This window comes from Passer montanus, unplaced genomic scaffold, assembly GCF_014805655.1.
Source record: "Passer montanus isolate IOZ18808 unplaced genomic scaffold, ASM1480565v1 scaffold1, whole genome shotgun sequence".
NCBI lineage: Eukaryota > Metazoa > Chordata > Aves > Passeriformes > Passeridae > Passer > Passer montanus.
In genome coordinates this window covers 8373376-8400588 of record NW_024356504.1, presented here as the reverse complement: position 1 = coordinate 8400588, position 27213 = coordinate 8373376, and the positions used below count along the sequence as shown (strand labels likewise).

General features: G+C 35.8%; 1 protein-coding gene across 4 annotated transcripts in view; it reads right to left on the bottom strand.

Annotated features, from left to right (window-relative positions):
- Positions 1-73: 73 nt before the first annotated feature.
- Positions 74-27213, bottom strand: part of LOC120513208 (neurabin-1-like) — a 40470-nt gene continuing 13330 nt past the window's right edge. Inside the window, exons 3-19 of one of the 4 annotated variants that reach the window (XM_039732417.1) lie at positions 25907-26039; positions 25399-25519; positions 24756-24860; positions 24456-24576; positions 23893-24039; positions 22085-22138; positions 20123-20352; positions 18393-18489; positions 18123-18312; positions 17155-17306; positions 15963-16296; positions 14531-14615; positions 13888-13959; positions 13202-13418; positions 8750-8866; positions 3058-3246; positions 74-1623 (exon numbers count right to left, since the gene is read on the bottom strand). In XM_039732417.1, coding sequence (XP_039588351.1) covers positions 1456-1623; positions 3058-3246; positions 8750-8866; positions 13202-13418; positions 13888-13959; positions 14531-14615; positions 15963-16296; positions 17155-17306; positions 18123-18312; positions 18393-18489; positions 20123-20352; positions 22085-22138; positions 23893-24039; positions 24456-24576; positions 24756-24860; positions 25399-25519; positions 25907-26039 — 2532 coding nt within the window. In that variant the 3' untranslated portion in view covers positions 74-1455. The remainder of the gene's footprint in view (positions 1624-3057; positions 3247-8749; positions 8867-13201; positions 13419-13887; positions 13960-14530; positions 14616-15962; positions 16297-17154; positions 17307-18122; positions 18313-18392; positions 18490-20122; positions 20353-22084; positions 22139-23892; positions 24040-24455; positions 24577-24755; positions 24861-25398; positions 25520-25906; positions 26040-27213) is intronic. The other 3 variants (XM_039732498.1, XM_039732584.1, XM_039732673.1) reach the window with 3 other exon arrangements.

Sequence of the window (27213 nt, the reverse complement as noted above, 5' to 3'; positions counted from 1 at the left end):
ACAACTCAAAGCTACTGTAAACAAAGTAAATAAGTTAAATCTTGACCATAGAATGCATAAAACTGAAATATAATCTCTTTTAAAAAGTATTTATTACCAGGATTTTCAAACTTTATTTTGGAAATGCTTGGTGTGCAGAAGCATTTCCACACAGTCCTTTTGCTGAAATTCTTAAGACATTTATACAAAAAAATAATAAATGTGAAACACCAACAGTGAAGTTCATTCATTTAATGGAAATGAAAAACAGTCCATAGATTTAAAGGAGAACTTGGTCCACATTAACGAACTATGTAAGTTTTGTTCTAGTCCATTCTAGGGTGGAACTGATATTTAATCTAGTCTATGTTTCTGGAATAATCTAAATTAAGGAAGTGCTCTTGTAGTATCTCTAGAAAATAGTATGTAAATATACAAAACACCAAGTCATGTTCTAAGCTATTTCAAGAATCAAATCCTCCTTTAAAGAGAAATAATCTGTAGTCTACAACTGAACATTTAAATACAGGGTAGAAACCCAGGGCGTCAGTGATAATTTTTCCTACAATTTTCCCCTCAGTATTTTAAGTCTGAAAAACAGTATTGTTTAAAATTAGCAAATATATAAATTTGGTCCGCAAAAAATCTTGTTGCATGTAGAAAAGAGAAATACATGTATTGCAAATTGATCTTATTCATAGCATAAATCTACAAAACTATGTATTATTTAGGAAAAATAGGTTAAAAAGGATCTTATTTATAGGCTTAAACCTTGTCCCAACACCATATGGGTAGTGTACAGAAAACTTAGTATTATGCTTAGGATATGTAGTTTGTAAAAACTACTTAGTATTTCTTGTTATTTTCTCAGTACATTGCAACACATAGAATTGAAAAATGATGTGCTACTAAAGTGAACTTTGAATGAAGTTCTGGAAGTAAAAGAATTAAAATAATCCTAAATTTGTAATACATGCTTTCTTTTTTAAATTAATTTGACATTACCTTTTCTTAAACTTAATTTTTTACTATACATCTTTAGTGGCAACAGATAAAACAGACTGTCACAGACTGAATTTGTTGGCAGGATTTTTCTATTGTCCCTCTATCACCTTCAACTCTATCAAATGTTAGTTGACTAATACTGGAATGATTTTTAATACAGTATTCTACTCTTCACAAACATCAATTTCAATGAAAAGGGTATATGACACCTTAGAAGCAGAAATATTACTTAAGGCAGAAAGTTAAATTATTGTCCATTAGTACAGGCAGAGTCAACTAGAAATAAAAATACTGAAAACATTATTTCATTTTATTGGGCTGTAATGGGGAGGGACCACAATTAAAAAGTAAAAAACCACCTACCACGTTGAAGTGTTGCACTTTCCCTCCTCCCTCAATTGTACAATTATATACAAATCTGCTGAACTTCCTCAAGATTAGGCAAGTCTGCACTAAAATAAAATGGTCATTTTAGCAGCTTGATTCAAGAGTGGCCACAACTCTGCCAGTCTTGCGAACTTCTTTCTCCTTCTTTTGAACCTTTTCCTTCTGCTTTTCCAGTTTTTCCTGTGTTTTTTTAATATCCTTAATTTTTTTCTTTATTGTTGATCGGTCATTTTGACTGGAAACTCCCAAAGCCTTTGGAGGAGGAAAACAAAACAAAACCTCATCAGTAATTTTTTTCAACAGCACTGCTAACAGTGCTTGTGCATTAACAATAAAAGAAAGTGTTATTCCCTTTCTGACATGATAGTCTGTTTATTTGAAAAATAAGACTTAAGGCCTCAAAAATAATCAGATAATCATCTGGGTAACAAGGTAGGTAAGAAAACCAAGGCCAGCTCTTCAGTTGTGAGATAAGAATTGTGTGTTGCATTTTACAAACATGTAAATCCCTGAGAATTTCCAGAAAATAACATCATTGGCATTAGTCTATCTCTTTTTATACACGAGGAATTTTTACTCGGTAGCAGCTCCTAGAATTGTGTGTTGCATTTTACAAACATGTAAATCCCTGAGAATTTCCAGAAAATAACATCATTGGTATTAGTCTCCGGATTTTTTCTATCTCTTTTTATACACGAGGAATTTGTACTCGGTAGCAGCTCCGTAACTGGCAGGATTTTAAGGTGCATTATTAAGAAGTGGAAGCGCTCAGGAGCGGACGGCACGCTTCCATTTGCGAGCGGCAGGTGGCAGCAGGCGATTCCCTCAGCCCAAGGCGCCGGGTGCGCGCTGGGCTGGGGCAGCTCCAGGTGCTCAGCTGGAGACAGTACTTGACAGCCCAGTCACTGGTATCTTCTCTGTGCCCACGAAATTTTATAAAATACAGGACATTTAGTGTTGCATGTCTGTTTAAAATGCAGGCATATTTTGGAGACTGAAGATATAACACCTTTTTTCTCCCTAAGCCCATCAAATTCTGCTATTGAGCATTAATAAAAATTTGCCTTACGCTAGAGCAGACCAATGAACCTCTTCTAGCTGCACATCTTGCCTGTCCATAATGCAGTCTCATAATCTAACAAGAAAGAAAAACTGCAGGAATTTACCAGAACTATAAGGGATACATATATATTGCAGCTTCCAGGTATAAAAATGGCAAGAAAAGGCTCAAAATAGTCAAAATAAGTATTTTCAGGAAGAGTAAAAACTTGAAACATTTAAAATGTCACCAGATAGGATTGCAGCCTTCCCATTTGAAGAGGAAATGTTCAAGAAACAGATTTCTAAAACTGGATCCTGCAATTCTATTTCAATTGACCAGACCTTGTTTTGGTATGACCTTATATTGAGATTGGTGACAGATGTATGCTTCCTTCATTTCCTCGAGAAAGCAATATTTGTTATTTTTCTGGCTATAAACAGCCTTTAATTCTACAATCAATTACTAATTACCACTTAACTATACAGGCTACAAGTATTTCAAAGGCAACTCAAAATAACAATAGCAAATAACTCTGTCCCTTTAAAAGCAAGAGAACCAGGAAATTGAACGTTGTAGGTTAAAAATATGTCTAAATAAGAGTGAAACCTAAACAGTTACAAATCCATCCCATGTTGTACACATACCTTCAACTTCTCACTGTCGAGCTGCATCAACTGCTGTCCATCTACATTCATAGCTGTGAACTCTGTAATATACTGCTCCATATTCATTCCCATTAACCAGTGGCATACTTGCTGGGTGGTCCATTCAGAAATAGGTCTACTGTGCCATTGATTTTGCTTTCCTGTTGTTGTAAATTCATCATCCAATGCCTAACCAATTGAGAAAAGTCACTGTAAGCAATATTTTACTTGACTGTATGTTGAATTCCAGTTGTCAGTTAAGTTTGGTTAACAAAGTGCATTCTTACACATGCTCTACTCCAAAAGTAAAGTTCTTGAGATCAGTTTGCCTAATTTACTATAAACAAGACACTTCAACATACAACAAAAAGTCAGAAACAGAGAACATAAATGGTAAATTGGATCTATCCAAACAATGAACACACTTCCTCAGTTAGTTGGTTAAGGTAGCTCTATCTTAATGTTAGATGCTACCTTACAATGTATGGAGAATTATCAAGCATTTCACCTCTATTATTATTGTTAAGTGATGGAAATCCAAAATAAAAGCAATTCTAGTAGCCAGTAAATCTGGTGAGTGGTCTAGGTACGGTTTTGTTACATTTTGTACATTTGTGAAGAGAAGACTGTTTGTTCTTTGAACTAATGCTATTACATTGACATTTTAAAAGGTCTGCCCAAATAGAAGATGACCATTTAAGAAACACAGCACCTTGCAGACTTCCACTGAAAATACACTTTGCCAGCTCACAGAACTTTTGAGGCATCCTGCTTCAATTTAATTTTGCTTCTGAGGGGAAAAGGGTTTGTCCTGAAGCACTGTTACTTCATCACAAAAGAAAAGCTACACAACAGAGCTCAGTGTCTGTAGAGAAGAAATTCCAGTGTGGTACTCCAATCAGTAACATCAGTTAACTGAAGTTTTATTAACTATCCAGAATCATCTCTCACCAAGCTCATGACTGAGTACAGGCTGCATTAGACTTGCAGACAGCTCATCCAAGATATTTGCAAATAGCAGAAAATATGCTCCCCTTTTCCAGCAGGCCTTACATGCATTTGTAAACACAAAACATGGAAAAAAGGAGTTTTCTAATTATGGATTTGAGAGACGATCCTGTTAAGTCACAGGTGAACTACAGCTGCCAGCCAAAGGGATCTCAAAAAATCCAGTTTATTTGATGGAATGTTTGGGAGAGTTGATTGATGTAACATAATTTTTGTGGTGATTACAAGTCAAAGACAGTGAGATGTAGGTCTGCCACATGATCTGATCAGACCACACAATGGATCTGACCACGGAGTATGGAAGACACGTATGAGGGGAAACACAGAATTTTCAAATTTCCAATGTAGTGAAGGACTACACATAATTTGAAATGGTTTTGCTTTCCCTGGTCTGTGAAACTAGGAACGACTTTGTAGGGCCAAACAGTTTGTGCTGAGGTCTGAAAATCCACACTACAAGCATTTCAAGGATTTTCACTTCCAAATAGCCCGAGTCTGATCACAAAGACTCAATGGCCACTAGCAGCTGGAACATAGCAGGATCACTGCTGGAGCACATCTGATTTGATTTCTGAGATAAATCAAAGTAAGGAAGTGGGAACAATCAGAATATTTATTTCAAAAATGAACTCCTTATCCAAATCAAAATGCTTATGTAGATAACACAAGTGCGAACACATCTGCCTTACTGATGTGCAAAAGAAGAATAGCAATTTGCATGAAATAACAGCAAAGGGCTCTAGAAGAGGATTGGCTTGAAGTGCTCTGTACAGCATCTATATCAAGACAACTGGAGCACTGAATCTTCTATCCAAGTTATCAAGCTTGAAATGCTTTGTACAGAGAAGATTAGTTGGATAAATTACCAGGGGAATTTAAAAATGCACATTTATTTTACATAAAAGTAATCCCCAACCAGATATTGTGATAAAAAAATATATTGGCAACTTTGTCTCATACTAGAAAGTGCTCATGAATAGTACATAAAAAAGGGGAAACACTGCATTTTAAGCTGAACCTGTATCTCAGGTGTAGTCTTTCAGCCACAAGAAATACTAAAATATATTGCTATTACATACGTATTTTTTAACATATGCATGTACTTTTATCATTTGAGGTGGGTGTGTGTATCTATATATCTCCTTTACATGAAAAAAAGTGTGAAGAGTTTTATTCCAGTTAGAACTCACTCTAGATTTGCTGAATCTGTGCAAGCCATGCAAGAACTTGCCTTCTGTAATTTCAGAGTGTAAGTACCTGAAGATGTATTCTTGTCAAAGAAAGAAAGGGACTCAGATTCTTTCATTTTGTCAGAGAATTGCTGTCCCCTGACAGAATCTTGAGGGCTCGCTAAACCAGTTTGTCCAAGCAGCACAGATTAGAGCATCTAACAGACTGCACTATGGAGGAGTCTCCAGGCTTAGCTACAAATCGCAGCATCATCAATTGCTAACAAACTCCTTCTACTTCACATTGGTAAAGACAGAACCCTAAAATGAGAAGTTGTAGCAACATCTGAATCTGTGTTAAAACATCATCTCCTCACAGACATTTAATACTATAAAATCTGAATTTTTCACTACTACACTAGGGAAAGCACTGTAAATGTTTTTCAGAATACAGGAAAGTGAAAACTGTAGAAGAATAAGATGAAAACCACCAATTTTTGAGTAAGGATTATTGGTCATTAAATATTACCTCTGCGTCATTTTTTTTTCTCAAATGTCCATTCAGAGACAGAAGGAACATGCCAAGCTGTGTTTGTACACCGAAGTTAAGAGTCCCCAAAACAGCCACTACACACACAAGAAAGAGATCAGCTGCAAATTCAGAAAGCAGAACTAAAACGACTTCTAAGGTATGGAAGCATGAGAAAGCCATGTGCTCCTGCCTAAAAATGCATGTGACTCAGAAAGCAAATAAAGGCTCTGGAAATAAAAATATAAAGTCCAAGAAAACACCACTGCCATCACACCATTTAACATATTAGGGACATTAGAAGGATTACCCAGCTAGCTTGCTAACCATCTGTGAGTGAAGTGCCTCTGCTGTAACTAGCTGGCTACTAAAATCTGAACTCCCACCAGGCAGTCATGTGCCCACACTGCCTGTGAGCACCTGTCCAGCAGAGGCAGACTCTTCAGTGCTGTCCCTTGCTAGTGTCTAAGAGGTGTTTCCATCTCCAGCTTCCCAACAACTCCAGAATTTATAAGGCAGTGTGCAATAGCCCACTCCTCTGAAAGCTGGAGTTACACTGGCTAGCACGACTCCTGCTGCATACCTATGAACCCATCTGGGCAACAATCATCAGGCAGAAACTAGTAAGAGCTTAATTTAAGGATCCTGTTCAGTATCTTCATTGGTGATTTGAATGAAGGGATTGAGTGTACCCTGAGTAAATTCGTGGACAACACCAAGTTAGGTGACAGTGTCGATCTGTTGGAGGGCAGGAAAGCCCTGCAGAGGGATCTGGACAGGCTGGATCGATGGACCAGACCAAGAGCATGAGGTTCAACATGACCAAGTGCAGGGTCCTACAAATTGGCCACAACAGCCCCATGCAGTGCTGCAGGCTGAGGGCAGAGTGGCTGGAAAGTGGCCCTGTGGGAAAGGGCTGGGAGTGCTGGTAGACAGCAGCTGAATATGAGCCAGTGTGTGGCCAAGTGGCCAAGAAAGCCAATGGCATCCCAGCCTGTATCAGAAACAGTGTGATCAGCAGGACCAGAACAGTGATTGTCATATACTGGGCACTGGTGAGGTCACATCTCAGGTGCTGTGTCCAGTTCTGGGCCCCTCAGTTCAGAAAGGACATTGAGGTGCTGGAACAGTCCAGAGAAAGGCAGTGAAGCTGGTGAAGGGTGTGGAGCACAAATCCCATGAGGAGCAGCTGAGGGAGCTGGGGGTGTTTAGCCTGGAGGATACTCAAGGGGACCTTATCACTCTCTACAGCTGGAAGGAGGATGTAGCCAGGTGGGGGGCGGGCTCTTCTCCCAGGCACCCAATGACAAGAGGACATAGGCTTCAGCTAGCCAGGTAAGATTCAGGTTGAACATCAGGAAGACTTTCTTCATAGCAAGGGTGATTAAACACAGCCATGGACTGCCCAGGAAGGTGGTGGAGTTATTGTCCCTGGAGGTGTTTAAAGAAAGACTGAACATGGCACTCAGTGCCATGGTCCAGTAGACAAGGTGGTGTTCAAGTCCAGTCATAGGCTGGAGTTAGTCTCGGAGGTCTTTTCCAACCTCATAGATTCTGTGATCTGAAATACGCTAAATTGCTGTAAGATTGATTACTTTTCCCAGACCTAGACTACAAACTTTAAAAACTCCCTAAGAATAGAACTATGTATTTTTCTTTACACATACTGCTTTCCAAATGAGGAAACAGTTCAGAGTTTGTTCCTTGTTTTCCTCAGAGTAGACCCTTGATACTCAATGTAATTATTGAAAAGATACAAAACAGCTTTCACTGGTCATGCAAAACCAGGACAATAAGCAACATATGAACTAGACAGAACACCGGAACTCATCTATTACTAAAAGAGGCTTAAATCATCACTTTACACATGGAAAATTAGTAATAAACTGCTTTCATTTTAGTTTTAGTATCCAAAGATTACTGAAAGTTTGTAATACTTATCAAGGAACAATACTCAAGAAGACACCTTTAATAAAGCCTTACAATTTATACTCCTTGAAAGTTTTAGAAATGCATATTCCATTCAAGAAGCATTCCATTCAAAAAAACTGCAGGGAGTACTTGCAAAGATAGATTATTAACTGGAGTTCCTCTGGTTTTCATTAGATCTAAGACTATTATCTCCAAAAAAGCTCTGCAAAAACTTAATACACTACTGCAATCTGTAAACTAGTTGTATGATTTTTGACACCTCAGATTTTTATGTTAGTGAATTTATAACATTGTCTGTAAGACTGCGCTGAGTTTCTACATATTACTGGGATATTATAGGATTTTCACCAAGAACTGACTTAAGACAGCTAATAAAAATCCCATCACATTCGTGAACTACCAGTCTGGCAAGCCCTCTTGAAAAAATTCATTTTACATAAGATAACGATGTTCTGCTTTTAATGAGTTTTCCTAAACTCAGGGATTTAATTTATTATGTCCATCAGTCGAACACCAAATGAGACAGTATCTCAGAATGCTACCAAAGTGTGGACTTTGGGTTTCAGCTGAAGCCAAAGGAATTAGTTCTCCAGGGGAATGAACATACTTCCAGGTGTCTAATTTCTACCTATATATCAGATCCACCATGTTCTGACTTTTTTCCTTTTTTCTTTTGTTTGTTTTCATTGAAATTTTAACGCAAAACAAACCTGCACAAGGTGTGAAGGCAAGGTCAAAAATCTTGTAGCTTTCATTCACCCAGGAAGTTGCTTTAAATTAGTGGAACAGAACAGCATTATATTTAAAACTAAAAACTTTGATTTGATTAGTGAGTTCATTCAGATTTTTATGATATAACTAGGATCAGAGCACACAGGATATATCATCCACTAGTGCACATCCTTAGCTCATTTAACAACTTCTTTATAGTGCTCTTCAACATTCAAATATGGAACAGCATCTAGTTTCACATCACACACATCTGTTTCTATTAAACATGCTGTAGTGTGAACAACAACATCAACAACACACATATACACACTTTGAAACTCACCTCATTTGAAGAGAAGGTTAAAGTGTGTGAACGACCTGACAGATTTGGTTCTGTCACTAACCCTGAAAGTTCACAACTTGGCTTGCTATGGTATGTATCATCTATGACAATTCTACTCTGCAAACAAGTGGAAATAATGTTTTATTAACTCACTTCTTGGAAAAGCAGGTCATTAGGTGACATTCTAGTAATTCTGATTTTTGGTTAAAAAAATTAATATGACTCAGTTACCTTTAGAACACGTATGAAATGTACTAACTGTAACAAGCGTCTTGTTTTTTGTAAAACTTCTGAATTTAGAAATGCAGTAATGAATTTAAAACAATATCCCAAATAAGAGCAACTTATGCAGAGAATTGGTCATAACCTGAAATGGTGTTAGAATACACAAGCAAGTGCATCAGTTACTTCTTCAGCAGGCATACCACACTGTGGGAGAAGCAATTTAAAATGCATTTTTTGGACTTAATCATGATGAACTTTCATTAAACTGAAACCTCCACAAACACTATGAATGTGTTTCAGAAAGTAGTGTTCTGTTGATTCCCTCGATTTCCAGCTCAGATTGCGACCTTGAAAATATTTTGCTTTAGTGAGTGAAAAATAATTCTGCCAAAAACATGCCTCCTACTTTTGACTTTCTAAAAATTTGTCTTTGTGCCTACAAACAGTAATTAATTATTTACCAGTATTTTCTCTAATGTTCTCTAAGTCTCTAACCAGATAATTACACTTTGTAAGGATGCCATACCGCATCCCTATGTGCATAAATAACCTGAGATCCTAAATTAAGCTGATCTTAAGGATATTTTTCTTCAGTTAGTTATGCTTATATAAGAGAACTACATTTTTGCAGTTACCTTCATTTAGCACTTCTGTATTTGTGCTCTGATTTCAATTTCACTTGAACTCCCAGTTTTCTGGATTCTATTTTTGTTTTGTAAGTGCACTCCCTTACACTCTAAATTATTGATACACATTTTCAGTCTAAAAAACACCACACCAAAGCTCAAGAAAAAAGCCATCACCACCACAACACAACAAACATAAAACCCCCACAACTTGATTTTTCTAGCTACCTCCGTGTAGTGCTTTTCTTGACTGAGAAATTGTGTTCTAATTACCATGTAGATTATTTTATTAATTACATTAAATTTTAGGGTCTTCTTCAGTCTTTCAGATGTAAAAATTAATACCAGAAACAGCTGAATACTTTGTCCATCAACCTATTCTCAAATTAACTTCAAGCTGAAAATCTATTTAAGAGCTTTTCTTTAGCCATATCCATTGGCTGAGCCATACTCTCAGTTCACTCTTTCTACCTTTACAGAGAAAATCAAGAGCAACTCAGTCAAACAAAACTAAAAGATACAATAATAAAAACATAGCCAAAAGTAAAGCATTTGAGCACCAGTTGTAATGTTTTCTCTTCCCCCTGCTCCAAATTTTAGGAGTAATTTCCTTTTAAGCCTTTAGAGCCAGTTGGAAAGATTTTGACTCTTGAATAGCATAGAATTTGGACAGAAGAGATTGGTAGGTATGCTTCCTACCATTTGAAGTACTAGGATACAGTTTATACCACACTGTTCTTCCTTGCACTGAAAATGAAATGCTCCACACACGCTTACAGAAGCTAAGTAGTATTCTGGAAAAACAATGAGTATAAACACTCTGTATGTGTATGTATTGTATCAGAGAATGGGACAGATTTACACCAAGGGACTAATTTAACAACTGTCTGCAAGCACACAGGATTTAGTTCCCGTGCTTCTTGTTTTCACAAGGATCAAGAAGTTGACTCACTACTTTGTCAAACTTCAGAACCATTTTAAGAAAATAAAAACATTTCAAGTGTACTAACTTTCAGAGGCAAATTTTGCAAAACCAGAAACCAGGTAATAAAGAATATAATTATATTCCTTGCATCATCAATGCTAAAACACAACTACATAAATTATACACAATGCAAGGGACTTGGTTCCACAGAGATTTTTTACATGACAAAATTCTTATTTTAGGCTTTCTACTTTTACCTCCTGTTTAAGAAATGTTGTCACATGATCACATGGGATACTACAAATATAAAAGGAATAAATGCTATTGCTATATTTATGATATATTTATTTATAAATTTTGAGTTAATACAAACAAAAAGGAGTAGTCTTCCCTTGAATTCTGGGAAGAAGACTTTGTCCCTTGCTTTTATATTGTTTTAGTAACAAGACTCACTTCGAGTGGTCAAGCACATTTCTTTGTTAGTTTTAATGTCTTTTTTTCACAGCAAAAAAAAGCCAAAGCCTTGTCACTGCACATATATAATTATCAACCCTAAGGTCTGATCTACAACAATTAGTCATTCATTTGAAGCAGCAACCACTGTCACATTACCATGTTTATAAAAGACCCCAAACATTGCACAGTGAAAACAGCCTGACTTTGGAGAGGAAAAGTATAATTTTATGATTTACGAATGTATGAGAATCTGTTCTTCAGTGGGATCAGTTTTCTACCATTTTACAAAGCAGGAATATAGCTGGAGACTTGCATAATCTTCCAGCTGCTGGTTTGCAACTGGAACTAGGGAAGAGAGCAGCAAACAACAATTACATACTGGAGCATGAGAAGGAAACAAAAAACCCCAAACCAGTAGGCAAGAAACCAGCTGGAAGTTTGATGCAGTAATCATCTTGGGAAGTATAGTCCAGTAAGAAAAGAAGACTATTACTTCAGAACAATGTAGAGAGGAAGAGAGCATTCATCTGGTAACATCTGTAACTTTTTGATTGCCAGAAGTAGGTGTATATGGTAGGTATATGAAAACTTTAAGTGCTGCTTAAGCACATTATGGGTGCTTATGGTAGAAATGCAGCAGTGGGACTTTTAATATGCTTAGAAAACTTATTCAAATCAGATAGAAAGGAGCAACAAAGAGGGGACCAACAGGGTCCTCTGAATCAATGACTTTGAAAGACAAACTCAATGACAGGAAACATCTCTTCATAGCTTTGCTACAGCCTATTAGGAGACCAACTACAGCTTATCAAGAGACCAGCCTATCAAGAGACCAACCATGCATTCCTATTTAATCAAAAATTGTATCCAAGAATACGTATATACCTTCCAAGTTGTTGGGTTATTTACAGAAACATCTTTTGGCCAAGATCTTGGCCAAAAGCTCTTGCAGGCTCCAAGAGAAGCAACCAGTGCAGGAGCTGTAAATACATGAGACTGATGCACACTGGGCAGCAGTACTGTTCTACCTCAGAGTAGAACAATTCCTACTCTTATTAAGTTCCTGTGTTATAATAAGGATTGTATGGTTCTGAAACTACTTCCTGTACTTTTTAAATAAAAACTATGTATGCAGACAATTTACAACTATCACAGGGACTTGCAGATTTACACTAGCGAAACAAAGTATTTTAAAAAAGGTATTACAACAGCGTTTTAGTGCAATCACCATCTGGAAACATGGAAAGCAAACTTGTTATCTGCAATCTCTGCAACATATCAGTGACTTCATGGACCACAACTGGGTAAGTTTCTCTTCTAGACATATAACTCATTTCTTTCTAACAGCACAGAACAAAAGCAAAACATGAAAGGGTATTTTAGCCATCCAAGTGAAGAGAAAGTGTAAAACTCAAGAATAAACCCACTTACTCAAATAACTAATTTTCAACTTGACAAAATCCAAAGGAAACAAGAATACAGTCAGTAAAATTGCTGGGAACAATGTTAAATTGAAAAAGGTTTTACCAAATATTCAGACAGCACACATATTACACCTTTTAGTTTCTAAAACTGTTTCTTTCAAATAGTTTAAACTGTTTAGATGGTAGGTGTGGTTATAGACTGAACTGTGTAGCCTCACTCTCAAGATCTGGTTAAAAGGCTCTAAATTATTAGATTATTAGCTACTCAGAAGCCTGGAAGAAAATGTTCTATAGATGTGTTTCTTGGCTTTTAATACTATATTTGTTAATGAAAACTAGGATACTTTCTTCCTCCACCTGTCTGGTATTCCAACCCTACATTCCAGTACAGTAAGAACTGGCTGGCCAACTGTTTGGACAGCTGACCTCTACTTATGCACAATTCCTCCATGAACTAGTCTGGAAAACAGATTAGACCTTTAAAACTATGCTTTCCTGAAACTAGCACTACTTCTGGCATGACCATTCAGTGAAAAAGTATGCCCTGTGATTCTTCCTTAGGTGCTACTTCAGCCTGAATAGCCTCAACTGATGTTTCAACTGAAGGAGGGAGGGAACAGGAACACTCAATTCCTGCTTGTAAGAGCTGTAGTATCTCAAACTTCTCCAGCAATGTTTGTAAGAGGTGACGTGGTCAAGGACTAAGTCATTAGGCTTCCACACACTAACCACTGATATTTTTACTTCACCAAAATGCAACACTTAAACATTCAAAGCACAAATTAGTCATCTTTACCTTGCTTCTGTTCTTGTCTTGACCATGCTCACAACCATCCTGCCCACTCTGAGTAACCTGCAGACTGCTACTTGAAACCTGAGGCTCTTTGTGGCTGTCTCCAAACCAAGAGAAAGGCATGCAAGTAGGAACAGGGGAATCTGAATCTGATGCAGATAGATTGTTGCCAGAGTCATCCAGAAGTTCTCGGGAACCTCTAAAATAAGCAGATGAAATCCTGTTTAAATAACCACAGCAAAAAATTACATCCAATCCCTCAAATGCACAATCAAACTGCTAAAAACAAGAACAAACTCAAAACACACCCCTTATTTTTACCAGTTTCACAGCACAACTGATACTTGAAATTAAAACTGATACTTGTCTTTAAATATCCATGTAAAATAATCAGTTATATAACAGCACAAACTTTTGCAGTATTTCACACAATTTAATAATTTCAAGTAACTGCTAACTTCATTTACTCAACATTCATCTTCCTTACCAAAATACAGTTTTAAGGTTGTCTCCTCTACTCTCTTCTGTGAGATTAGAAGCTCATCTCTATCATTAAATCTTCACAGAATTTTGGCACTGTTATACCAGAATGTACTTTAAGATGAAACATTAATGACAGTTTTAAAGAAATCCTTATGTTACAAATTTTAGAAATGCAGCATGTATGTACGTACTAACAAAAGAATTACCTGCTATCCAGAGAACCTCTTAGATTTTCTTTTTCTTGCTTCTTACCCTTGCCCCCAGATTTCCGCAATCCACTGGAGTGAAAAAACACAAATTTCATAAAGCATTTACATTTACATTACTTTAAATCAGCAAGTTAGTTTTCATCTTGACTTCAACAGTTACAAAAAGCCACACTTACATTCTTACACAAAGCATAATTTTGCAGATTATGCATGCAATTAAAAAAGCTCTGGCACTCATATTCTATTTAAGAATCATTACAAAGCCACAGATAACCAAAATAAATACAGAAATCACCTACAGAAGCCTAGAATATAGTGGATACAACCAGGAGGAAAACCACAGTTTTATTGCTACATTAATGCTCCTAAGCAATGCACAGCAACTCGAGCAAAGTCACTAACTACATTATCAGTGTGTGAAATCAGCTGATTTTTATCTTACACACTATGATGCATTTATTGCAGTACCAGCCTAAGTCTTTAATGTTAGCTGGCTTCAACAAGCTTTATCCCATCTTCAAAGGTGTTATGTAGTAGCATTACTGGACTCCTCAACATTGTTTTATTTAAGAGAACATAATATTCTCAAAAATAACACAGAACAACACTTATTTTCAAAGGAACATATGTAAAATCCTACCCAAAATCTGGAAATCTCCTTTTGGACTTTCCTGATGGAATTCCTTCATTTGTTTCTGCTGTCTTGTCTTCATTTTTCCTTTCTTCTGTTTTTCATGGAGAGGTGAAAAATAAAAATGTTGTTGTAAAAAAACCTGCAATTTTCAGCTACTAATGATGATTCTTTTAAGTCAGATACTAAGACCTGGGTGACAGTGTTAAAACTCCCATTCCTGCAAACAGATAGTAACTAAAAATACTACAGCCATATCAGCCAGCCTAAGTTATTTTCTGTGGCATCTTCCTAGCATTCTTTCTGGCCCAGGCTATTGAAAAATGGGGACATAACATTTGCTGACAACTACTCAAAAATATTCCTTTTGATAAAGAGTAATTCTATACTGTCTACAGAAAGGTAAAAATTACCACAGTATTTTGCTCTGATGAATTACAAACTAGTTCTTTTTCTATCAACTTGAATACAAAACCAGAAGAATTACTTTTAATACTAACATTTGTTTCCACCTCTACTTCCAGAGGCAGTATTTTAAGGAAAGAGGTAATTTCTTAAACATGACACAGTAGGTTAAAATACAGACTGATACGTGAATGGATGAAAAGGTACTAGAAAGGATTAATTAAATAAAATAATAGACAAACATTTAAATACAGTTAGAAAGCAACAATCTAGCAGAAACAGAATTTAGTGTTATTTTGTTCACAAAGAGCAAGCTTTCACTTCCAATCATCATGTACTGCATTAATTAGCAATTCCACAGCCAATTTACAAAAAATAAGTTCACAATGATTCTGCCATCACAAAAAAACTGTAGAAAAGAAAGCAAAATCACAGATGTATTAGGTATGTGTCTTAATAAGTGAGGTTTGTTTTAGAGTATTTTTGTTTGAGTCTTTATAGACACATACAAAATAAGGACAGCATAAAACAAATCCTGTTTCAGGGTATTAAATGAATGGTTTTGTCTGAGCTGTAGGGCAAAGACAGCAAGTCATCTGTCTTTATACATTTGTACTAGCTGATTACAGAAACTATCAAACATTGAAAATATTAAATTAGATCCCTTTTTCAATTATTTGTAAGAAAAATGCCAACGTTTCCTATCAAACAATGACTAGTAGTGACTAGGCTGATTATAATACCTTTAACCTTCTTCTATGACAAATATCCTAAGAGGGCATGATGAGTAATGCGGTAATTCCCACAATTCTCAGAATCTGTATCTTGTTTCAACACTGCATAATGTCTGGAAGCACAAAGCCAACAATGAACTTTTCTGGGAATCAGGAAATCCGTCAGACTTGCTCTCCAATACATTGCCACTTATGAGGCTAGTGTTTTGCAAAAATGTATTAGGACCTTTATTGATTACATCTAAAATTTGTAAAACTTCAATCCTGAAGAATTAAAATAATAATAAACCCTTAAGTCTTACCCTTGGCTTCTTTCCCTTTCCCTTTTGCTTCTCTTTGCTTAACATTCTTGAGATACCCTTGAGGAGAATTTGGAGTCATCCCTTCAGGAGGAGGTGAACGAGTGGTGGTTGTGCTATTTTCGTTGTTTGGTTTGTGTACTGGAGAAGAGTGTGTGGAAGCAGAAGGACTTGACTCTAGAGGACTTTCTGTGCTTTCTCTTTTCTCAGGCTTTTCACTCTTCTGATCTGTGTCATCCAGGCATGGGAGAGGTAATTTTTCACTTGTTTCTAAGGTCTTAGTTAGGTACATACTGGAAGATTCTCTGTTGAGAACATGGTCTTCTGAATCTTCATCCTTCAATAAATTTGGAAGTTATTTTTTGATAAACATTACATATACACATTTATCGCCTGTTCTTTTACCAGGGTGGAAGGATGTGCTAAGCAAATTTCCTCAGTTCAGGAAATTTTCTAAACTTACACACTTGTGGATACCATCTGAATCACCTCTATACATATCTTTCTGCACGTCCCAAGTAAACTTTTTCTAGCCAAATCAGAAATGTTCTGGTACACATTAGTTATTCCAATTCAACGCAGCCAGTTTTCAGTCTCACTGAATTAGCTCAGTGTCCTCCTTCTACGACAGGCTCTCTCATATATTGACTATCTATACCTCAATTCTTCAGCTGTTTTCCAGTGAATCTTCATCCTTCAATAAATTTGGAAGTTATTTTTTTATAAACATTACATATACACATTTATTGTCTGTTCTTTTCCAGAAAACATGAGAACATTTTACTGGCACGCTTCTTTGTGAACTCAAATAATGACTTATGGAATAATGAAGCATTTCAGAATTCTTTAGTTTTTGAAGAAATTTGGTAACTAACTTGTTCCAGATGAAGGCGTAACAAGATAAATTAGTATATTTCACAACATAACACCATATCAAAATCTTTCAGCAAGCAGAAGTAGCACAGAACAAGCTCACATAGTTCTTTGCTAACTTCAAATTAACTGTGCCACAAATACATTCCAGAGTTCACATGTATGTCATGAAACCTAAAAGGTTTTTTTCATTTGATGCAGCATAAAACTAGAATGCTTTGGCACAGCCTGAATGAAGCATGGAGAACACTTACAACTGCAAATAGACATAAAACTCAACACATGTTCAGTATCCAGAGCACATGGTTATCAGTGTCAGTACCTGCAGATTTGCAGTCTGTTGTCCACCCCCAAGAGATTCTTTCAGCTTTGATCGAGAAGGTGGCTGGCGTTTTACTTTCAAAGCAAGCTGAGCTTTTGCTTTGTGAGCACTGGTGTCTAATCTGGGAGTATCACCAACAAAAGCATCAAAATCTGCAACAAAAACATACATTTAAAAAAGCAAACAAAAAACCCAGCAAAAACTGGTAGGCAAGTTCACCAACCCATTGCCCAGAAAAACATTCAGAATCTAAGTCAGAATTATTTTACTTGTTAACCATTGCTGTATGAAAATACTTTTATATTATACTGCACTATTTTACACATTGCAATAGCAATTTCTATTTAATTTGAAATATACTTTTACCTAACTTCTTCAATCAAAAATAATAAAATCCAACAGAATTTAATTGTTTTATGGATTGAAAACTTAATTCTGTTCTCAAATAGATGAAAATTTGTGCCCCAGATGTGACTTCCTAACATCATTCTTTAAGATAGAAACTCTTTACAAAGTAAGAATTTACCAAATATTTTAAAAATTTAATTCTCATTTGAACCTCCATCTGATATTTCATAACATTCTGTGCATAAAATTACAGGACAAAAAAATCATAGCAAGTTTACTGTAAATTATAGCTTGAAAAAAAAAGGGAATTTAACTGACATATCTCAGTGTTTTATTTCTACTATTAGTTTCACTAACAGAGAATCTGAAGAACAGTTAAAATAGTTGTCTCTCCATCCATCTCCTCTTTCCAACAACACTTAAGAAATACATAACAACTACACTGAAAATGTTGGGGGAACTTAAACTCAAGCATCCACACTGAGTCAGTTAAAACATTCACCCAGTTAGTATGAAACAGTAAACGCTTCTCTTAACAACAAAAAACCACTATACATATAAATCACTATGCTCCGAATTTTCCTTAAATGCAAATAAAAAAACCACTACAGTCTACTTACCAGAAACCAGCATGTCTAAAGAATTTATTCTTTCTTCTATTGATTTGGTTTCTTTTTCATTGTCTTCTTTTATCTTTGACTGTTCGTTAGATTGGCCTGGACTTTGACAGCCATCTTCCAATAAACTGCCACCCTCAAATACATAAGGCATTTTTTCATATGCTTTCAATTTATTTTCAAGCTCTGAAATCTGCAAGAATTAAAATTCAGAAGTGAGATACAAGTCTCCAAGAATGCAGAAGTTTATTTCAAAATATAATACTGCTTTACTTTTTCCTGATATATTTGCAGTTGTTCTGCATATTTCCGGTCTCTCTCTTCAAGTAGCTTTGAATGATCTTCTTCTTTCTTCATAAATTCTATTTCTCTGGTAAAAGAAATATATACATGTTTATGAAATAGTAGTATACAGAAATGTAGAAAAATATGTTTAATAGAAATATGCACAACTGCATTTACCAAAAAAGCATTCCATTAGTGAATGGTGACAAAAATCAGTCTGTAAGGTATAACTGATTCATTAATCTTATAATGTCATAAAATGACATATTTATTTGTATGTTTCTACTGTCTTGAAAAGAAAATAGAGATGACTGTGATCTACTCTCGGCAGAAAAAGATGTGTGGTACTTTTTCTGCAAAGTTACAACCATCTCTCATTTTAAAAGTGGCAAGTTGCATATGCATTTAAGCCTGAAATACATGCATGACTCCAGTCATTGCATCTTACTCTCTTCCACAAAGATACATGCACACACAGTATATTTTCTTTCCAAAAGCTATGGCAAAATTCTTTGTTGGAAATTAAATTGCATTTCAAGTTTCTACTTAGTTCATCTTACAGCAATTGCAATGGCTGGGTTTTACAAAGAAGAAACAATGACTATAAGAAGGAAACAAAAATAAAAGCTGTTTTTGCCTGTGTCATATGGAATGACATACAAAACCAGAAAATAAGCACTACAACAGATGCAGAAGCTTCAGGGACAATCAAACGAGTAATGGGAATTTGCTAAACAGCGAGGGAATGGAAAGCAGCATGTCAGCAGTCATCTTCACGTACTTTTGAACTTCCATGTGGATAAGCTTGGGAGGAGAGGGGAAAGGAGACCTTTAAAAAGCTCACCAAACAGCACAAAAACGTACTGTGAAAAGTAACATTTCTGGATGTGGACTACAGAGCAAAAGATCCTAATAAATTGCCTTTAAAAGTAAGTAGCAAGTGGAGAAATTTGGAACAAGAATATTATACAAGCGTGTTACAGCAACTACCAAAAGCAACAGTTGTATTTTGTATTATCAGGACACATCTACAAATATTTTGCAATTTTTCTAACCTCTTCTTTAGCTAAGAGGGAAGATCGTAGAACAATTAGACACTACCACACAACAGTGCTGGAGTCCCCCACAGGTGTATTTAATAAATAACATTACTTTACTAAAAAACCCAACATGTTGCCATTTTAGTGGGCTAGATACACATCCCCAAACTTTCAATTTCTCTGAAAAGTCTTTGCACTCCTCCTATAAGACATAACTAACTCAGACTAAATCACATGTATCTGGCTATTATGAGATATCCTTTGATGTCTACTCTGTCTGGAACACTGAAGTCAGCCAAGGTTTTTCACAAAGAGCAAATGGTATTGCCTAACTCCTCAAATCAAATTTCAAGTAGTCCTTACAAAAAAGCAGAGATACATTACAGCTTTTAAACTAAGTTGTTTTTTAAAAGTTGTCATTGAAATATTAAAGAATTTTTCCTTAGCTATAAGTCAAATGTTGCAGCAGCAACATTTTCAGAAAACCTTTCAGAGAAGCTGGTGATGTAAGGTATAGAATGATTCAGCATTTGTTGCCCACTTCTTCCCTGCCCTCTAATAAATGAAAAGAAAGTATATTAAGCAAATCCTCTTCCCCCAGGTATTGCTGACAGCTTTCCCCAAGTTGTACAAAACATACAAGCAATAAATAGAGACCTGGTATTTTGGGGTACTTACTTTTGTTGGTAGTCTTTAAGCAATTTCTTGGCCTTGTTGTATTTCTTTTCAAGGGCATCACATTGTTCTTGAGTCTCCTTAAGACGCTCATTTACTGTTTTGCATAAATTTTGTGCCTCTAACCAGTAGGTCTCTAACTTCTTAATTTTCTCTTTGCCTTCATCTAAGTTTTGCTGTAGTTGGGCTCGATTGAATTTCCATTCGTTTTTTTCTGCTTCAACAACTTTTAACTGAAAAGATTAATACTTAACAAATTAATCTAATCTAAAAGACTAAATAAAAACCAGTTGTTGATACTTGTTTAAGTAGAGAATAGCTAATAATAATTACATACTTATCAGTAATATGAAAACAGGACACAACTTTTAAAGTAATCACATCAACTCTTCCAACCCTTGCTAATCCAACCAAGTTTAGAACTGAAACCCAAGAGTCTTTTACTGCTTCATCATTGGTATTGCATCTTTCTAGACAGATTAAATGACCAAGACCTGTATTATTAGCTTATATTGTTCAAGATCTCACCAGATCTTAGTATCTGTGGAGAGGCCTACTTTGAATACCTTCAAAGGCAACTGCAGATAAAGAATATTAACCTATATATGACAAGCTCCCTGTCCCACTACTTTGTTACCAACAGCTTTTTGAATAAAGATAACACGACCAGCTGATCTTCCCTGGTAATTTTAAATGACACTGGTCTTCCTAACCAATGATAGCATGTGCAGGGTTTCCTTTTCTTGAGCTGATGTACAAAACCACCAAATATTCCCTCAGTAAAGAGATGCCACCCCTTCAGCGTGACAGCAGCCACATTACACATGGGAATTTTAACATGTGAAGCTCTCCAGGCCTTGGAGGAGTGAACAGGCAAGATACAGCTTAGTTTGTCCATGCCTCCTTCTTTGGGGACACCACTTGCACTGAGGAAATAAATCACTGCATTTGAAGCCAGTTACAATCACCTGCCAATGGAACAAGGATTTTGAAAGGACCAAAAATTTCTTGAATTTAAAAACAGGGTCAAAAGCTGTACTAACACCAACATTTTTAACAGCTTTTGTGCAGGCCAGGTGGGCCACATACCAAGAATACTAGAAAGAGGAGGAGCACTGTCAGAAATCAGAAAGGAACTGTCATAAGTAGCTTTGTCTGCCTTGCCTCAACAATTGCCGAGTGCATTAAATACCCCAACAGATACTGCTACTGAGAATTATTGCAAACTGAAGCACTATGCCATCTTCACTTTCTACCTGTGCTGCAACTTCTCCTGGGATATGCATTTCTGAGCAAGGCAGCACAGAAGGGCAATGAATAAAAGAAGCTGCTAGCTCACACACAGTATTTTCAGGAAAAGGCCATGTATAAATCTGCATCAATGGAAAAAGCAGCAAAAAAGTACAGAAACACTTTCTCAGAATAAGAAGAGGCATTGAATGAATCTTCAGCAAAAAACAAAACTACTGGAAAAAAACTCTCTGCCCGGACCAGGTCAGAAATTTAAGGAGGGAAAGAGGATAACAGAAATAACTTTCTGGTAACAGAAAGCCACAAACCATCGTCTGACCAAATCCATTCCCAAATAAGACAAGTTCAATCCACTGATAATATTCTCATATTTCTTTATGAGCTGTTTTATACAGCTGTCCACAGTATTCAGCTACTCTAAGCAGTAATAGTGAAGCATTCATTTTAAAGTGGAGACTTGGGGTTTTTTTTAGTTTTTTTATGTGACTTTTGGGGCTTTATTTATTTGGTTGATTTTTTAATTTTATTTTTAATTTGAGCATAGCTCTTCAGCTTAGAAATATTTGTCTAGCATAAAGTAGAAAGCACCTGAGGCATAAACTGATTGCTACCTTTTGCATTCAGCCTATTCCTGGTAAAATCAGTAGCCATAAAAACAAAACAAATCACCCAACAAAAAAACGCTACCAATAATTATATTCTTCAAAAACTTACTTTCTCCTTCAGTTGATTCACTTCAGCTATTGTTACTGCATGTTTTAATTGTAGCTGGAACAGACGAAAAAAACTGTATGAGCACACACAAAATTAAATTTGAAAATGTTAATTTTAAGTATTTCTCCATGATTCCCTTTTTCTGCAAACCATTGTTAGAGTGGCATAAAGTCAATGTAATTACTTGTCAATTACAGGAGAAGTTATCATGAGCTTTTATTTAAAAAAAATTAAAAATTACTCAAACTTCAAACAAGTTCCCCAGTACATAACCACCCTAAAAATCTCCCATTGTGGTCTATACATTAAACTGAAAATATTATGATAAGGTTTCAATATGCCAGGGTAATGAAACGGCAGCAATGCACTTAGGATGACAACTGGGACACAGAATAAAGGAAAAACTTAACACTACTAAATATTTTTACAATCAGCACTTAGAAATAAATGTGTTTGCTTTATTTTAAAATTAAGCCATGTATTTTTACACCACAAATCTTCATAGGATTATTAGATATCAAAAAGATTACACTTAAGCCAAATGTAAAGATTTTTTCTAACAAGTATTAATTGTTCCTTGTATCTCGCTTTCCATCTGTAACCTTGCAGAGATTTTCTTTTAGTCAAGGCACATTGCTCCAATCCCAAATTAAAACTGGTGAATCCATGACTATTCTTCATTGAGATTATGTTAGTAACAGCACAGTAATGAGTAATGAGATTCTACATGAGATTATAATTGTATCCCAAGTAAATACAGCACTTAAGAAGCTTCAGCTTGCTGCAATGCTTCCAAACCTAGAAAAATTGTGAATGTTCTCTAGAGATCAGCAGCCTGCAATTTCTACTTCCTCAATGACACTGGCAACATTTTCAAGAGAACAAACTTAGGAGATCTTCAAAATACCAATCCCATACCAACACAAAAATAAGCTGATACAGCAGAAAATAGCATCTGATAAAATAGTTTCTTTGCAGTATATTTTTCTCCTCTCAGAGTGAAAATGACAGGCACTTAAATCTACCAGAGAAGCCTGGACTCCGAAATGCCAAAGTCTGTACCATTTAAGTCCCTGACTAAATTCCACAGCCCTGAATAAAGCAAATATTCTCCTTTATAAAAACCCTGGGAAAAGAGAACCATACTATTTCCAATTATGTTAAGTTGTGATTCAGAGTCTGGAATGCCCTATTGCGTTTATAAATCCATTCCTTCCAAAAAACACACCATAAAAATACTCTCCAAGCCAAAAATATGCCTATCTACAGAATCAAGTGCTTTTATGTTCACAGATTTCTCAGAAGACTGCAGGGACTAAACCAAGAAATTAGATATGTATTTCTTGTCTTCCTGAAAATATCTCACAACAACACTTGAGACCATTCAAAACAGGCATATTCGTACAACCCCCATGCTCTCTGCAGCTAAAGCCATTCTACTGGGCAGCAAACACAAGCGAAGGCCAATGTACCAGAGGAGAACTAAGAGAAGCATCCTATCTATGCAATGCAATACCCAGACAACAAGGATAGAGTTGGGGCTGCGTTCTACCACCTGTTTCCAAGAGCTTTTAAAATTTAATTTAAATCAAAAGATTGCTTAATGCAAATATGCATAGGGAAACTGGATATAAAAAATTACAGAAGACCTACATTTCAATGGACATTTACCAGAGATATTTATTGGTGACACTGGGAAAAAACTCAAAGCAATGAGAGGGAACATGAAGGAGATTATATCAAAATCCTACAAGGTTCAGATGTTCCCCAGTGCACTGCAAAGAATATTTAGGAAACTACTACAACACCTCTTTAAATTTAAGAAGAGACTGCGCTGAATCCATATCCAGTAGTAAACCAATATCTTCATTTTCAGGAAGATCAAAAACTTCTACAGATTTTCCATGTAAATGTGACTCATATGTATCCTCCTCCTCATCATCATAGTCATCATCCTGACAAAATGAGAAAATCATGACATTCTGTAACACACACACACTTTTCCATTAAGCTAGTAGCAATAACCAAAGCACACAATCAAGAAATTCAACCAGCTGCAAAACTTTTCCTGACTAGCTACTATTCCTTTTAAATTTCTTATACCTACGATAAGTGTTAAAGAAGACTTGCAAACACCTTCATCAAAGTTCCACAAAAGAGAGCTAAGAAAGACATGCAAAAATTTATCACATACAATGACAGTTACAAGTGTATTTTGGATTAATGATAAAGCAATAACCACGTGCCTTGACAAGAGTAGTGAAGTGCTTATTTTCCTGTTTTTAACAAGTTGCCTCTGTTACACATTTTTGCTTCAGTTTGATTAAACCCCACCATTTACCCCATTAGCAGAGCATGAACAATGTTTTACCTGCTCTGTATCATCATGAACATAGTGCTGCTCGTACAGACATCTCTCTTGCTCTAAGGTCTCACTAATGAGACGGGCTACTTCACTCTCAGCCCCTGGCTTCTCTCTCCCAATCAGGAACCTACAGGAGAAAAAACAAATTATCTTGCAGCAAAAAAATTTAAGACATGCTTAAGAAATTAGTTTGCTACACTGTTGCCTTCCACAATATCTTTGTAACATTTTCATACTGTGGTTTTGTATTCTCCATGAATGAAGAATGACAAAGAGAAACTATTATTTAAGAGAAAACATACGTACCTCACGGTGCCTTTGGTGTTCTTTAGTACAGTGGCTGCAAAAAACTGAGTAACTCCCACTAGACTTATGCCATCAACCTCAACAATCTGATCATTTACTTGAATTCTGCAAAATAAATAAATGCTTAGCTATCAGGTAAGCAATAGTATTTTGGCTTGAAACATTTTTGACATGACAAATATCACTTAAAACTCACTAGTATTTACAATGATAAATTCTGACTCCATTGAAATTCATTATTTAAAAATAGTCTCCTCATCCTTTGTTACTGTGCAAAACACCAATTAAAATGTACACAGCATTTGACTGGATGTTTTTTGTATTATTTACACAGTAACTGGTATTCTGGAGTGTCAACATGACTTTGCAGTACTTCTACACATGAGCTCATTTTGAACGTTTCTCATATGTGCTGTAAACAGATCTACAGTTACTTAGCAAAAAAGTCCTATAATAAAACCCTCATTTAAAAAAATTTAACATAATTACATTCCTGCTTTATGCTTTAAAGCAGGAATGTTATAATCACTCAGATGCATTCAGCTTTTGTACTTTTACTCACAGTATTCAGCATATCTAATGAAATCAACTGGGCTCAGTTGGAAATTTGTAAAAAGCACAATCAATTCAATGAAAAACTCACCGTCCATCTCTCTGAGCAGCTCCACCATCTGTTATTGTTTTTACAAAAATACCTAGTTTTTCCAGTCCCTGATCAGCACCAACTCCCATTCCAATGATACTGATGCCCAGACCCCTGTCACCTAAGGGATCCAAAAATCTAACATTAGCTGCATGACATATGATGTAACAGTTAGCAGTATTGAGTTGTTTCAAAGCATTCCAAGTCTTTCTACACAAGATAATAGAAATTCACTTTAAAAAGAGAAAAAAATAGAACATATTTTATATGTAGATACTACTTAAAGCCTTTTTGCCCTGTAGCCTTCCCAACTTCAATTTAGTATGAAAATCTGCACTTAGTAGAGGCCTGTCCAGTTAACACTCACTAAGTTCACCAGAACTTTTCACAAATCTAACCCTAGACACACATTCAAAAATTCAATACCTAAATTCCAGGAATATACAGCTATGGTTTTATTTTTTGTTCCCATAGTACCTCTTGTAAATGTTCAAGATTTGATTTGTACCTTTTTCAATTTCCACAGGAAACACTTCCATTTTTTCCACCCTTTTCTCAAGTTCATACTCAGCTGAGGCTGCCACAGGGTCAACTTCTTCATTACGTCTATCATAGTCTTCATTTGAGTAAGTACTGAAAACCTAAGAAATGTAACAGAAAACTTTTTTTAATGTCTTCTCACCTCCTTTCAAACATCATATAATTGAAAGACAATCCGTAAGGAAATTAAAGTGGTATTTTCAGAGACCTCATTTTCTAAACAACCATCATTTTAATAAATACTGCTGCTGTCACACAGTTTCCAGCTTGCACAGAAGTAACACTTTAAGTTTCAAAACAATTACTTTAACAGATTTTATCTTGCAAATGCACCAAATAGTTAAAAGAAATCAGTCAGCTCCTCTTTGATATTGTGTGACTTTTTTTATTAGGACTACATTCCACCAAATCCTTCCTCTCTTCTTCCCTCCCCCCACACCATCTGCCAATTGCAGTGTTTCAAACAGATGTAGTTTTCTGATTTTGCAAGGGAATCACGCAGTTTCCCAGGAAAAGGAAATGCCTTGCTACATACATTACTATTTTTAGTATTCACTCCAGCTGAGTTTCTGAATTGTTAAAAATAAAAGATAAACAAACAACACAAATTAAGACGGAAATCTAGAAAGGAAGAATAAACTATATATAACAGGGTTCATCTTACATATTCATTAATTGTATTTAAATTAAGAAGTTAGGAAAAAAAAAGGAAAAATATCACACCCTCATTTATCTTTAAAAATAAGGTTTATCTGCTAAATGTTTTGCAGGCACTGAGTGTTTTATCCTACATCGTTGTAAGACAAAAAACACTCATTGCAGCTGCAGCAGCCATCTCCCTAATCAAGAACATGCAACACTGACATGAAGTTCATTTACACTGGTTTACTATATTTTTGCAACTGTTGTATTTTCCACTGACACTACCTAAACAGGTAACTGCAATCATGGAAATACCACAGCATTAACTGTAATTAGCATTTTCCCTGTGAATTTACATTCACTAGTATATAGATTTAGCTCTGCAGAGCAGTAGCTTCAGACACCGAAAAAAGGTCATTGAAACAGAATGCAACCAATATAATTCAGTATTTCCCATTTCCCTGTGAATTTACATTCACTAGTATATAGCTTTAGCTCTGCAGAGCAGTAGCTTCAGACACCAAAAAATGGTCATTGAAACAGATTATCAAAATGCAACCAATATAATTCAGTATTTCCCGTGAGGAGCCTACTGCATCATCTTCAGACTACAACCTGAGATCAGCTTCACAC